Source organism: Erigeron canadensis, chromosome 1, assembly GCF_010389155.1.
Source record: "Erigeron canadensis isolate Cc75 chromosome 1, C_canadensis_v1, whole genome shotgun sequence".
Lineage (NCBI taxonomy): Eukaryota > Viridiplantae > Streptophyta > Magnoliopsida > Asterales > Asteraceae > Erigeron > Erigeron canadensis.
Genome location: NC_057761.1, coordinates 42,413,128 through 42,428,547, shown reverse-complemented (window position 1 = coordinate 42,428,547; position 15,420 = coordinate 42,413,128). Strand labels below are relative to the sequence as shown.

Here is a 15,420-nt window from a genome sequence, read left to right as displayed (position 1 = left end):
CACTATTTTGTTACTGGGATCATATGATATATTGAAGAAATTAAAGAGAAATAAAAACCAGTGAAAACCTAGACCCAATACTTTCTTCAGCAGTTATCACAAGTAAACAAGAAATGTAGGTGGTTTATTATTGGCTGATAGTAAAACTCTCAAAGATACACAATAAGGTTTATGGCATCGTTGGCCAGAACTAAGGTTTCAAAAGTACATATAATGTTACACATCATAGGATCAAATCCTTGAAATGATGTGCTGTTTACATAGGCTCGTCTTGATCTTTTGAAGGATCTTTTTCGTCATTATCCATGTCCACATTACCACCATCCGCTGTAGATAAAGAAAGTAAACACCCCATATGTTAGAAGTTTCTTAATTTAAGGTTCGAACAGCTGGTGACAGAATTTTTAATTGCAAATTTGCAATGTTTAAGTATAGATATAGATAATTTTTAAAGTGGAAGCGGTTTTCGTCCGGGCTGAAAGAGGTTGGACAATACCTTCTCCTTCACCTGCAGGGGCATAAGCTGAGCGTCTTGCACGGGATTGCTGCTGTGTTGGCTGATGGACAAAGACGGTGAAAGAAAGTGAGTAGCAATGAGCGGATGTTCACAATTGATAGATATGCTATGATGTCTACTTGCCTTATGAGCGATAGAGTGCTTATATACACAACTAGTAAGGTGTTCAGGCAGCCTATATTTGAACTTATGCTTATTAAATATAAGTACCTTACGATTTATTTTAGATAAGTTAGGAAGTTGTTTTTTATATGTTTCGATGAGTTTATGTAATTTTATACATGGACCTTCAAATAAGCTAGGTAAATGGGGGTATAAAAATGGGCATAAATAAGCTATAAGCTTTTCCCAAATACCCAAAAATGAGCTTATCTTCCCTTCATAAGCAATTAAGCTAATGAGCCTGTCAAAAAAGCTAACCCAAACCGCTGCTGTTCAAAAAAAAAAAAAAGCTAACCCAAACACAATGTTCATTGTTCTATAAAGGTTTAATAAACACATTTGTAGATTCCGCATCCCGAAAGCAAAACCATTGGTACTGCTTAAGCCTTTTGATGGTATTATCAGTTTGATGACTGTCTAGATAAAACATCTAATACCTGCAATTTGGGGCGGAGTGCCTCTAATGGTCCTTTGGCTTTCTGTGATCCTTGCTGTTGCACAAAAGATAGCCAAATTAGCATCCGTATCTTAATCTTTGAACGCCATAAGATTCATTGGTTTTGTACTTATGTGGTATATCACAAAATTCTTCATTTATAGTGGTGTTCAAAAGAGTAGGTTATAACAGTACTACTCATCCCTAAAGCCTAAAGACACAAGACATCGATAAAACAAATTGAAGTAATTACCTTTCCTAGTGCCCAATCAGCAGAATCGAAGAAAGCCCGGTCATGGTCCTGTGCAAGATTGGCCAAAAAAGATGTCACAACTTTAACTAGACGCTTTCTTCTTACAATCATAAACAAACAAAAGCTGGAAGTTTTACCTTTGATATTAATGGGTTTTTCTTTGGTAACAAACCTCCATACTTTTTCTTGATCACAGCTTCCTGCACAACATATCAGAAAGAATAACATTGCCATCACTTAGGATCGTGCTATTATGGAATGTGTGACATACATGTTTGGCATGCGACACTTCTCATGCTTAGTTGTTTAGTATATTTATCCATTTAGGTACTGAAAGATTAAATCTGAAAACGGAAAACCTATTAGGAAATGTGAATGACTCAAATCTAAATTTTAGTATGTACCTCCTGCTCCTTTGAGGGCATTGGGTTTCCATCATTGGTTCCAGACATCTTGAATTTACTCAAAACCTATAAACAATGGCCGAGACCTGTACATAATGAAATCATATAGTATCTATTAACAATAAGAATATCACATAAGATAGTTTTATGCGATAAAGCATATGTATGAACACAAAACAAAAAGTAAACACAAGGGTTTAACGTGGTTATATCCAATAGGTGTGTAATCCACGGGCAAGAACTGAAGATATGTTACATGACGAGAATGCTATCTATAAAATCTATAGCCATATACAGATCCCAAGGGGGACTGGCCCTCGCCTACCCCGTCTACTTAGCCCTTTTTAAAATTCCACGTTTGATACGGGTCAGGCTATAATTCCATTCGTATCCATTCAAGTCATACTCTAACATATAGAATGCTTTATTCCAAAACATTGCTTCTTACTAAAATAACTAACTAACACTTAAATCCAAATTTGTCAACTGAGATACAAGAATGAATTCATAGGTTGCATTTTTAAGCTAAGCTTCTATAGCCTCCTAAAGAATGCATCAATCTACTAAAAACATGTAAGATCTACAACTTTAAGCAGCATATTCCTACACCCACATAAAATTATCACACCAAAGTTCCAAAGTTTAAATCTTTTAGTTGCCATTAATTCAAATTTCAAGATATGAAGTTCCCACTTCATTAACTGCAAGCATTAAACAAGTATACAACAACACAGACATAAATATGTATATAGATACAGATACAGTTTTAAGGAAAACCCAAGTAAATACTACTAGAAAAGTATTCTAATTCCATAAGTTAAGATTGAAGTCATAATTACAAATTAAGCCAAAAAATCTTGAAAATAAGTAGATTTAAAGATAAAAAAGATGACTTTCTGGTTTGACTTTTTGTTACCTGAGCTGTAATATGAAGGAAAGTGAGATCAAGATTTATTTTCTTGTTTTGTAGGGAGATCAAGATTTTGAAACAGGGATGTTATGATATGAAGACATAAAGAATTTTATTTCCAAGACAAGAAGTGAAGCATAAAATAAAAACATATTAAATATTTATTTATTAATATTATTAATTAAATATATATTGTTGTTGTCAGTCAAGATCAAGAGCCATTATTAAGCAAGCCCATTATAGTAGTGGGCTATGTGTCCATAACAAGTTTTGGTCCTTTTGGATAATAATGTGGCATCATATCATCTAGCAATCAAAGAATCGTACGTGTAGACGTGTGGTGATTTTTATACATGTAAGTAGTTAGTAGTTGTGAAAAAAGTAATGTTATTATATTTGAATAGTTTAGTGAAAGTTTACACCTAGTTGGTAATGGCCCGTGTTGATGGGCAAATAATCATGTCATTATTCCTTATCCTTATTTTTTAGCACTCACTGTAACGAAACGCGAAATTTATTTCACATGAAAAATTAACTCGTCACTTTAAAAAAGAAAAAACATTCTCCTAACTCCTAACCTGGTTATCTTCCAGGTCGGATATGGGTTGGCCATTTAATTGAACAAGTCGACCTACTGAAACCATTTGATATAAAATCAACCCGGTAAACCATATGATACACTTGTCAACCCATCTGACCTGAAATCTACAACTTTGACTAGATAACAATACGCTAATCTGCAAATCCTTTGACATCAAACCAATTCGTTTGACTAAAAACCAACTCTCAACTTACGGTTTAGGATCGAGTTATTCAACCAGATGAAGATATCAAATCCAATTCGATCGGCCAAATAATTTAAAACAAAATATATATATATATATAAATTCATCAATAGTCTTGAAAGATAAACAGACTAAACCAAATTAATTACCTACATATACGTTAACCCTATGTATGTAATATGTATCACAACGAAACTGTGATAATCATTCCAATTTATTATATAACTGGATGTAATTTCTATTTATTAAATAAAGTCCTAGGTTTGTTAGAATATGATTTGCTTATATGCTATATTAATCATTTAAAGATTAAGTTTTAGAAGGTTACGAGGTAGTTCTCGAATATCCAGCAAAAAGTTTACAAAATCGATACTTTAATGGAGTAGGAAGTTGGTACTCAAAGTTGAGCAGGTTTATTGGGGCACAGTGATCAAATCCGAAAATACCCATTGACAACTAACACACCATGTTTTATATGTATAATTGTATATAACATACCAACTCAACTATGTTTATGCTGTATAAATTGTCACATTTGTCTTCATTTTTTCTCAAACTAATCTTATTACCATCTAATCAAAACATTTCAAACAGCTGCATAGCCTTTCTGAAAGTAAAAGGACTAGAAAACCAAAAAATGTCGAAGGCTGTACGATTGGAAGAGGGCAATGCATCCAAGGTCCCTGTTCCTGCTGGTTCAAACAAAGGGATTTCGGTGATGGATCTAGTTTTGCGCCTTATTGGCATCGCTGGCACTTTAGGTGCTGCCATTGCAATGGGTACTAATGAACAAACTCTACCATTCTTCACTCGGTTTGTGCGTTTCAACGCAGAATACGATGATTTCACGTCTTTCAGGTTTGTTATTTTACCATATAAACTATTCCATGTTATTTTGGCAAACAAAAAAAAAAGAGAGAAAAAAACTTGTGCAACAAATGCTTAAAAATATTAACTTGTAGCCTTAGCTTCTTATAGTTAATACCGAATAACTTATTGTTTAAATTTATTTTCCTTTCTGTTTTAGATTATTTGTGGTTGTTAATGCGATAGTAACTGGATATCTCGTTCTCACGATCCCTTTATCAATTGTTCACATCATGAGGAGCGTGGCCAGAGGAAGCAGAATTCTTCTGATTATCTTTGACACGGTATATACTACGTATATAAAATAGTGATCATCATATAAAAGTTGAATCATTGTACCCTGCTGCAAAGGCCGAGAACAATGATTCAATGTCTGATATAATGTTTTGAAGTAATTTTATTTCGTTTATGTGTTTTTTGTAACTTTTAACAAAGATAAATAATACTAATCACTAGCTTGTTAACAATGAAATGAATGTTTTGAATTGAAGGTCATGTTGGCTCTACTTACTTCAGGGGCATCAGCTGCAGCGTCAATTGTGTATCTTGCCCACAACGGAAACTCCTCAACAAATTGGTTACCAGTGTGCCAACAATATGGGGACTTTTGTCAAGGTGCATCTGGCTCGCTCATCGGATCATTTGGAGCAATCGTCGTGTTGATACTAGTAATCTTGCTTGGTGCCATAGCATTATCTCGACATGCCAAACGTGTAGTAGTACTTTAATCTATATTCGAATCATTTGGGCGTGAGCTATATTTGTGTGTAATTTCACCTTGTATCTGTTTCTTTGGTTTATATTGTGTGGAAAATTTGACAGAAATGTAATGAAATTTAAATTTTCTCCTATTGTAATTTATGTTCAATTTTACCTTACAAAAAAACATATCAAACACATACATAATAAGCGTAATTAAAATCAATCGTATTTGACATTATATATAAACAAGTCGCTATGCTAATACCGCCACAAGATCATCAATTGATTTCAAGGTCTTCTCGTAGTATAAATACGATTCGTACACCTTTGGCGTCCGAACATAATAATCAAACTGCAACACACACAAAGAAACCACTATATTCGTTAATCATACTTCATCACTAATATGATCCAGAAGTGATTATATTTATTAGGTTTAAACCATTTCTTTTAATAGCTTTGTATATATCTTTTTATTAGAAGGATTGACATACGAACTTTGCAATGAAAGCTATAGTTTTGGAAGACATGATTTCAAGTCTTAATTAACAAGCAAGAGGTTTTATTATTAATTTGTCATGCCTACGGCCAGACGGGTACGTTGTCCGGATCATGACTCTATATATTATATTTGGCCTTGATTACGTCTGGCTAGGTTGGGCCAAATTTAGACATAGGATTATCCTAAACGGAGTTCGGACATAACATGTTTAATTGACCATTAAAAAGAAAAAATGTCTATCTATATAAGACAATTTAATTAGAAAAATGAAACAATAGAATTGAACACTTGGAAAGTAATATAAAATGGAGCAAGTAATTAAAAGATATGACGTACCTCGGACATGTTATCAACCAGCTCATTAGCAACTTTAACATAAGAACTTTTTTTAATATCGGGTACCAATGACATGGCATTCTTCAAATCTTGATTTAAATAAGCCGACTTTAATCTTATATAAAACAGCACATACCTCCATGACATTGTTTCCAACATGTTCCTAATACTATGTAACCCTTCTCTAGTCTGCCTAATTCGAGCCACTGCATCCTCAGCCGACAACCCTGGCTCGAAAAACCGCTCTTTTATAAACGACCTCGTGCCCCAATTTTCGGCTAATGCCACACCAGAGTTAAGGGTAGTGTTTAAACTTAGTAAAGAAATGGAGGTGGCTGCTAGGATGAATTTTCGGCGGTCGGTTTGGGTTTCTTCACCGGAAAATGTGGCTCGTATTGAGGGGATTGAACCGCGGTGACGGTGGCGGGAGGTGGTGATATGGGGGTGGAAGAGGGTGGTGCTAGGATTTGTGATGGTGGTCATGGTTTTAAGATATGGTGGGTGGGAGTTATAGATATGATTTGGAAATAACTATTGGTAATGCATGAGGACAGGGGATATTTTTTTATTGTTTTTGGGCCAAGTTTTTGTTGCTGCCTTGCCGTTAATCAAAACATGGACCTTTGCTTTTTGATGATATGGCGTACGTTATCTTCTATGTTATTTTTTTATAAAAAATATTTTATCCCCTTTGAAGTTTTTAATCTCTAACATAAAACTATATGGGTATTTAAAAATAAGGAAAAGAATCCGTGTGTATGTAACTTGTCTTCAGTTAATATTATAGGAAAGAAACTTTGTTTTGGTTTATTGTATGTAAGTTTGTCTCAAAACTGAACGAATGGTGTAAGAAATCGGCTGGATACTAACGTGACACCATCAAACATCTGATACGCGGCCCAATGATAGACCGTCACATCAGCATTTAGCAGATTATTTACGCGATTCGTTCAGTTTTAGTAAGTTACTTATATACAATAAACCAAAACAAAGTTTATTTTCTACAATAGCATAAGACAAGTTACAAACACACAAATTCTTTTCCCTTTAGAAATAAGAGTAAAAATACGTTTCAATAAAAGTAAGGTTTTGAATCTTGATACTTAACTTGGATGGTAAAAGAAAAACAAGCTCAATATTACGACTACTCTAAATAAAGTAAGGTTTTGAGTCTTCATACTACTCTGAGGGCGTGTTTGTTACAAACTTTTGGATGAGCTTTTTAGGAGTTTTAGTTTTTAATTTAAACTTAATTAAAACTCTTATATATATTTAAAAGCTTTGTTTAGTAACAAGTAGCTCTAACAAACAAACGTTCAAATTATGATTAGAGTTTTTAGTATATAAGGTTACACAAATACCCTCCTTGTATTACGGTATTAGAGTTTTTAGTATATAAGGTTACACAAATACCCTCCTTGTATTACGGTAGTATATATCTTGAACAGAATGGATTGAGAATGACTTAATATGAATAAATCAGATAAATAATGAAAACAAAATTGCTAACAATTGTTAGATGGCCACTTGATTTCGTCTCATCCACTTAAACTTTTTTTCTTTTTTCTTGAAGGGTACAGGGCCACTTAAAGTAGAATAATATACAGATTTTATACAATTTCTTTAACTTGAATGTTAGTAATTATTTGTGTACTGTTTTTTCTACATTCAAATAAATATCATACTGTAACTTAATAATTTATTATATTCTTATATATGATGACATTTTTACTTTATAATATTTTCTTTTTCTGTCATTTTATACTTTTAAATTACAGTTACAGCTATCTTGTCAAACATTTTTAAAAATAAAAGCTCATGCTTACAGCTTTGATTAAAAGCTACAGCTTACAGCTTTAACTAAAAGCTATAACTAGAAGCTACAGCTTACAGCCATAACTACTTCTGCCAAACATACCCTAGATATGTTTCTTTATCTATATTATCATCTCTTTAATTACGATACCACTTTAGATAATCATGATGATAGAATTAATAGCTATTTTTCAATTTTTCTTTTTGAATACACTTGCCCAAAAGTCGGTTATTGTAAAAAAAGTTTCCAAACCGAAAATTGGTTTCGGTCAACGCGATCAAGAACCGGTTTCTTCCAAACTGGAACCGTTTTTTGTCAAAAGGTTGACCGATTATTTTCGGTTTTTTCTCCAAAAACAGAAACTGATATGAACCGATTTAGGAAACCGAAAACCAGAACTGATTTGGTACTGATGGTTTTTCTAGAACTGAAACTGGTTTGGAAGAAACCGGTTTCCTTTCAATTCTGTTTTTGGTTTTTTGAAACCGGTGCTCCCAGAACCGGTTTTTTTTGGCATGTCTACTTGAGGGGATGTTAATGGTTTACAGACCAACCACTTCCCCGATGTCCTCTCTATAGGCTATAGCTAATTTTACAATCAAAACTGAAGGCCTGTTTGGATTATTTTGAACTGGACTATTGGCCAAGTTTTATCAAGGTAAGAAATGGTCCAAATATTCATCAAATTAAGATACGAATGTGGGCTTTGGGAAAGATACTAGTCCGTCTCTAACAGAACATTCGCAGCAACCACGACTCCACGAGTAATTTTTTGAAACTCCAGGAGTTAAATGCATAATAAATCATTATATTGTTCTTTTAACAAGACAATTGTCAACACTATTTGTCAATGTGAAAAACTATATAACTCACCATTTTACATGAAAATTATGTTGAATGGAAGACTAAATCCATGTTTTTTTTACTTAATAAACTTAATATTTAAAAACTTAATCATTTAGTCAAATTTCATATTTTTTTAATTAATAAACAAAAATAATCGTTAATTACCTATATTTTACTTAATACATACATACATTATTTATGCAATTTGACACTTAGTACTCTAAGCACTTAATGACTAAAACAAACATGCCCAAACGATAATTTAAAAGAATATATCATTAATTGTATTTCCATTAATCGTTAATTACCTATATTTTACTTAATACATACCGACATTATTTATGCAATTAGACACTTAGTACTCTAAGCATTTAATGACTAAAACAAACATGCCCAGACGATAATTTAAAAGAACATATCATTACTTGTATTTCCATTATTCACGATGAATGAATAAACTAAAAGAATCATTGCTTAAAGATGACAATGAGTCATTTAGCTTATGGTATTCGACTTTTCAAGTAAAGGATAACATCATAAAGCTTTTGATTGGAAACCCTATTTTCTAACGCCATAAGAATCAATTCCACTACAGCATTTCCATTTTTGTTTTTTCCTCTTGATATATTCAACTTTTAATATATCAGATTGACAAGACATACAAAACTTCATTATATGTTAAAAAAAAAAAAAAAGAAAGAAAGAAAGTACGTTTAATGTATTAATTAAAGAACGGGCATTACAGTAGCTAAAAGAATATATAGAAGTATAGAACCTTACAAATTTGAAAAAAGATTCGAACATACTAATATCTTGTTTGTCTTTCGTCAATGATAACAACCTTTTTAGGCCATACAGTGCACCAAAATTTATTGGAAAACGTTTCTAGCTAGGCCACCTAAAATCATTCCTTTTTCAAGTAAAGTAAATGTCGTAAAAAAAGTCTAAAATCTGGACTTACTAAAATAATATCATATATATTACAAACACTTTTCAAATACATTGGAACTACATTCTAATAGATGATCGAAATATGAAATCTGAAATTACATTTTTAACTAATTGATGAAATACTACTCAAATACATCGAAATTGAGTTTTGCACCACTATTTGATTGAAGTAGACTTCGCGGTTAAAGTGTGTATATGTTATTTCTTTTTTGGTTTTGTAACTTCTTGCTTCTAGCACGTATTTTATAAATAATACTTCTGTCATTCCAAAAAAAAAAAAAAGTACTTGACGGAGACGCCATCTTTGGCTTGAATTTTAACAGGCTTGAATCTGATTTTGTGAAATTTAGGTTGAACTTGATAAACCCATGAAAATCTTCAAAAAGATCAGTAGAAAACATACAAAGTTAGGATTAGACCCCGGCCGGCCTACCACAAAATATTGTACTTGTTTTCAAATATTCAAGACGAAAAGAGCCTTGATTTGAAGTTATTGCAATTTGACTACTGAAAATTATTGATGCAACAAATTTTGTTTCAATGATAAATGATTTCATTTCATTGCTATTGCTAGCTTTGATTTGACGGCTCATTAGTAACACTTCAGATATTTTTATAGTCCAACCAAAAAGAATTTTATCAAAAATAATAAGATAAAAAAAAATATGATATAGACTCTGTTTTTGTTATTCAAAATAAGTTTGTAACTCTTATGTACACGATTAATTTTAAGATTAGTTAATTACTTAAATGGTACCTAATTTTTGTACGATATTGTTGATTTGATACTTTTTTTTTTCCGAAATTACGCGGATCATACCTAACGTTTCCAAAACTCCACTCGAACCATACTGGAACCAAACACCGTTTGACGGCTGTTAAAAACCACCAATGTGACTTGCACATGAGAGGTAAAAATGTAATATCATGTTTTTTAATTACTTAAATGGTACCTAACGTTTGCACGATATTACTGATTTCATACCCAATGTTTAGTTATTAATTTTATTTTATTTTTATTTTTTTTAAAGGTGAATTTCGTTTGAAACTTCGTGTTGCAATAGGTCTAACATATGTTGTCTTTTTTTTTCTAACAACAACGTATGTTAGATTCATGTTGTTGAATCGCAACACAAAGCTTAAAGGAATGTCTTAAATACCTGTAAATACCGACCGGTATTTTTCGGTATTACCGTTACGGTATTTCCGATATTTTCAAAAATTATTTTTGGTTATTTGTGAAATTTAAAACTTATATTTTGTTATGAAATACCTATTTGGTATTCTTTTTGAGTGGATTATTAGTGCATTTTGACTATTTTCGTTAAATTGTAACAGGTTTTGAAGACTTTTTATAAAAAAATAAAACAAATTAAAAATAGTCGTACCGGCTGGTATTTTCGGTAATACCGATAATACCGGAAATTTTTCCACACCGGTACGACTAAAATACCGGTTTTTAAAACATTGACTTAAAGGGAAATTCACCTTTTAAAATAAAAAAATACAAATAAATAAAAATATTTAATAACTAAACATTGGATATGAAACCAGCAATATCGTGCAAACGTTAGGTACCATTTAAGTGATTAAGAAATGTGATATTACATCTTTACCCCTCATGTGCAAGTCACATGGGGGGGTTAACGGCCATCAAACGGCGTTTGGTTCTAGAATGGTCCGAGTGGAGTTTTGAAAACATTAGGTATGATCCGCGTAATTTCAAAAAGAAATGTATCAAACCAATAATATCACACAAACGTTAGGTACGATTTTTCTAGGCATTTAGTTAATAAGATATCTATTCAGTCAAACTTTGTACAACAACTACACTTTTCCAATAGTATGAAATGATGTGAACTCTTCGCAAATAAGACTTGATCCCCGTTAAAATTTGAGACTTCATACAATGCTTTTATAGGCTTTAATTGGGTCCTTACCAACCACACCAATATATGAATTTTTTTTTGTTGAAATAAAGTAAGCATATTAATATCATCAACTCCTCACTATAGACTATAGAGGCAATGTCAATTGGGAACATTACATTGCAAAATAAATTTACAAAAAACAATTTTTAAAACGATGAGTCCATATGAGCTGTAAATTCATTTGAGATGCCCAATGTCGGATGTCTAAAACCATGTATGGTAGTAGGGGCAGCTCTAAGAATTCAAATGTCGCGTCTGGGCCTTAAAAAAACGGCCCAAACTCTTAGCAATCCAATTATATAAGCAATTTTTTTTTTTATTGAGACGTTATAACAATAAAAATGTTATTTCTTACTTATGCATAACATATTATATCCCATATATCTATATCGATGTAATATAAGTATGTTGTATTTTTACAATATAATACACATAGAAAAATTTTAGAAAATTTGTGCCCCTCAAAATTGTGTCTCGGCCTGAGGTCTTGCTTGTCCCCTCCGGACGTCCCATGTATGGTAGTCAAACCCCATGGCAGGGAGGACCGGTTTGTAGGGACAAACAAGATCACTAATTTTGAATTAGATTTAATAATTGATAACCTTTTTTTGATAAAAAAAAAAAACACAAGTACTTGGCCATTTAGTTTATAGTTAAACGGCCAGAACTGAATCATATTGTCATTTTTCCGCCAACACGTGCTAGTAATTAACGATCCAGTAGAGTTGCGAGATCAACAATTTCAATAGCAGCCTTTAAAGATATTTAAACGAAGCTAGTATAGCATTCACCAAATTAGAAAGGGGGTCCATTCCCTTTTTGTATGTAATTAGTTAATTTGTCATTTTATCAAACGATCAAAACAAACACGAAACATGCAACGAATGGTTGAAAGTAGTCTCAGATGTTTTACTTAATATTTTGAACATGTGGACCGATAAAAATGTGCACGCGTGAAAGGAGATGATAAGACTGGTAAAAAAAAAACAATAACAAAGGAGAATACATTGTACGTATTATCGAATCGAAGCCAAATTGAAGTTGTACTTGTGCAGTAATTGACGTATTAATTCTAAGTCTGTTTCATGTATTATAGTAACGTTATAATATAATATAGTTTTTCTATTGAATGACACAGCTAATTAGCCTTACATAATACATATTAGTCTAATGAAGGAAACTTTTTCTTTAAAAATCGAACATATCTGATAAAAGTATTAAACGATTGATATACTATACTTATAAATAAATATTTTAATTATCTTATTTTGACTTTTAAAGTCTTTTTCTATAACTTTGGACCATATTTATATTTTGTTGTGTTATATAATATTTGATATAAAGTATACGAATGGATAGAGTTTTCAATCTATTAAGTTCCATCAAGTATTATAATACTTACATAAATATTTACGGTCAAAATTAAAAGAAAAATACTTTAAAAGTGACAATTAAAATGGGACGGATATTATTAAAAAAAAAAAAAGCAGCAAAACATAGAGATTTTGACTCGAAGAATCTCGATTCGGGAGCTATATATGGCTCGTGATCAACCACAAAATTTCACTCTTTCTGTAGACGTACTCACCTTCCATTCCGAATATACGAGTATTAAAATCAATATCGTAGCCAACATGGACTTGAGGACAACAAATTTAAATGAAGGAATAGGGATTTATATATATATATGTGGGTAATCTGGAACTATATAGTGCTAAAGTCCAAAGTATATAACTTTGCAAACGCCAGAGGTGGCTAATGTTAAGGATTATCGATCACCTAGTTTTCTTCATTGGTACATATCACCTAAACCAAGTATTATATTCGGCCCAAAGCATGACAAAACACCACATAGATTCTTATCTTATGTAGTACGAGTAAACAATATGGAAAATGATTTACGCTCTTAAAAAATTAGCCTAAAATTCTTCATAATAGCTTTAGATGGTGACATGTGGATATCACATATTCTCTTTCTTAATCTCAACCTCTGATTTTTCACATGTCACAATCTTATTAATTAGAAGGATTAGGCTAATAACTTAAAAGAATTGATCAATATTACCTTTAATGATTCCATCTTTTAATCAAAGTCAATAATATTAACTGATTACCTGTAAATCTGTAATATATATATATATATATATATATATATATATATATATATATATATATATATATAGTTATGAAACTTTTACATTCAAAGTTGTGGAAACTTATGAAAAAGCCAAATATTGTTACAAAATCAGAAAGTATTAAAAGAACCTTTAAAAACATATCTATACAAAATATATATCCACAATGGAAAACAATAATATTTCCATTCCAATTAAAAAACTACTGATATATAAAGAGATTTCTCCCCTATTTTTACCTTCCATATATGTCCTATTTTACAATTATCACTATACTTTATCTTCTTTTTTTTTTTTTTCTGCCCCATTTGTCTCCAAATTCAGAATTATCCTTCTATGTCAATTTCATTCCATAAAAACATCATTGAAACTCAAGCATTGGATTATAAAAACTTGTCTGTTGGTTCAAGTAATTGCCATTTTGATGGTTGTCTTCAAACTTGACGTAATGTGGTCCTCTTAGTCTCGTTTCATCGAATAAACTTGACGATTGTGGCATTATCCCGTTGTTGTTGTTGTTGTTGTTGTTGTCATAGTTTTCATTGTGGTCGTCTAGAAGATGAGAAATCGATCCTAAAGATTCAAACTCCCATAAATGAGCAAGTGAAAATGTCCTAGGAATTTTCATTGTTTGCAACTCCATAACATTATTATTAGTAATATTATTGTCATGACTAGACACATTTTGGGCATTTGTATCTTCTTCTATTTGTTCCAAAGGTTTTTCGGGACTTTTTTTCTTGTAAATTCGACATAAGACCCAATCGTCTAGCTGAAAAAAAAGAAATAAAAAAAAATACATTAATATAAGTACTCTAGCTAGCTCATTGTTTAATTTCCTAATCAAATTGATGATAAAAAAATAATCATAAATAATGAAAGTTGACTTACCCTCATAGAACCAATTTTCTTAGTATTAGGTAGTGACCTTGATTCGTTTAATCGATATTCATGCATAATCCAATCCGTTTTAACACCCTTTGGAGGTCTACCTTTGTAAAACACCAAAGCTTTCTTTACACCAACATATTTTGATGCACTATATATTGCTTTATCCGTCCCCGTTGCCTTCCAATATCCCGAAACGGCTGCTCTATTGGGTCGAATCCCATTTGGGTATTTTCGGTCACGAGGTGTAAAGAAATACCATTCTTTTTCTCCAAATTCCGTTTTTTCTACATGTCACAAGTTCAAAACAATATTAACTTGTAGATATAAACATATGTAACAAAATATAAAACATTAAATATCAAAAGTACTAACCAGGCAACTCCCAAGGATCAAACTTATAAATATCAACCTCGGGGATTATGGAAACAGGACAGGGTTTAGCCAAGGCTTGATTTCGTAAGTAAAACATAATTAGTTCTTCGTCCGTAGGATGAAACCGAAAACCGGGAGGGAGATTAGAATTGTCCCTTCCAACCATGTTAACCAAGTCGATCTTATTTAAATAAAAGTCTACGTTATTAATCTGTTAGGCAAGAAGTAATTTAAAAAATAAAAAAAAAAAAGAGTTAGATATGATAAGACAATTAGCTTTAGGATCGAATTTACAAATTAAGAGAGGGGGTAAGAGAAGTGCGAGTGTTTGAAATGTTTGCAAGGAGAGCGGATGAGAATTTATTTGAAGGGATTTTTTGTCCACTTGTGAAGATTACATCATTTTTTATTGGGTTTTATTGACTTTTGACTTTTTGTTTGCTTGCCAATGGGGACTTGGCGTGTGCCCATACTTGCTAGATTAGGTAACACACAGTCACACACACACACAAGTATATATTTTAATCGAAATTAATCAAATCCATACTCTCATGGGAATATTCTTTTTTTTTCTTTTTCTCTTTTCTTATTTGTGGTGCTTTAA

General features: G+C 31.8%; 4 protein-coding genes across 4 annotated transcripts; 1 reads left to right on the top strand and 3 right to left on the bottom strand.

Annotated features, from left to right (window-relative positions):
• Window positions 1-103: 103 nt before the first annotated feature.
• On the bottom strand, window positions 104-2,824 carry LOC122601967. The gene is made up of 7 exons (XM_043774703.1): window positions 2,689-2,824; window positions 1,773-1,858; window positions 1,506-1,568; window positions 1,369-1,416; window positions 1,117-1,170; window positions 497-557; window positions 104-327 (listed from the first exon to the last, which is right to left on the bottom strand). The coding sequence occupies exons 2-7, from the start codon at window positions 1,818-1,820 to the stop codon at window positions 257-259; spliced, it is 345 nt and encodes a 114-aa protein (XP_043630638.1). The 5' UTR covers window positions 1,821-1,858; window positions 2,689-2,824; the 3' UTR covers window positions 104-256.
• Window positions 2,825-4,092: 1,268 nt separating this feature from the next.
• On the top strand, window positions 4,093-5,150 carry LOC122608648 (casparian strip membrane protein 1). Its single transcript, XM_043781743.1, has 3 exons — window positions 4,093-4,325; window positions 4,495-4,618; window positions 4,826-5,150. Exons 1-3 carry the CDS (start codon window positions 4,105-4,107, stop codon window positions 5,060-5,062), a joined length of 582 nt encoding a protein of 193 aa, XP_043637678.1. The 5' UTR covers window positions 4,093-4,104; the 3' UTR covers window positions 5,063-5,150.
• Window positions 5,151-5,161: 11 nt separating this feature from the next.
• Window positions 5,162-6,453, bottom strand: LOC122608638 (photosynthetic NDH subunit of lumenal location 2, chloroplastic). The gene is made up of 2 exons (XM_043781733.1): window positions 5,875-6,453; window positions 5,162-5,388 (listed from the first exon to the last, which is right to left on the bottom strand). Exons 1-2 carry the CDS (start codon window positions 6,355-6,357, stop codon window positions 5,290-5,292), a joined length of 582 nt encoding a protein of 193 aa, XP_043637668.1. The 5' UTR covers window positions 6,358-6,453; the 3' UTR covers window positions 5,162-5,289.
• Window positions 6,454-13,652: 7,199 nt separating this feature from the next.
• Window positions 13,653-15,131, bottom strand: LOC122608037 (NAC domain-containing protein 2-like). The gene is made up of 3 exons (XM_043781122.1): window positions 14,817-15,131; window positions 14,445-14,728; window positions 13,653-14,325 (listed from the first exon to the last, which is right to left on the bottom strand). Exons 1-3 carry the CDS (start codon window positions 14,980-14,982, stop codon window positions 13,915-13,917), a joined length of 861 nt encoding a protein of 286 aa, XP_043637057.1. The 5' UTR covers window positions 14,983-15,131; the 3' UTR covers window positions 13,653-13,914.
• Window positions 15,132-15,420: the final 289 nt, after the last annotated feature.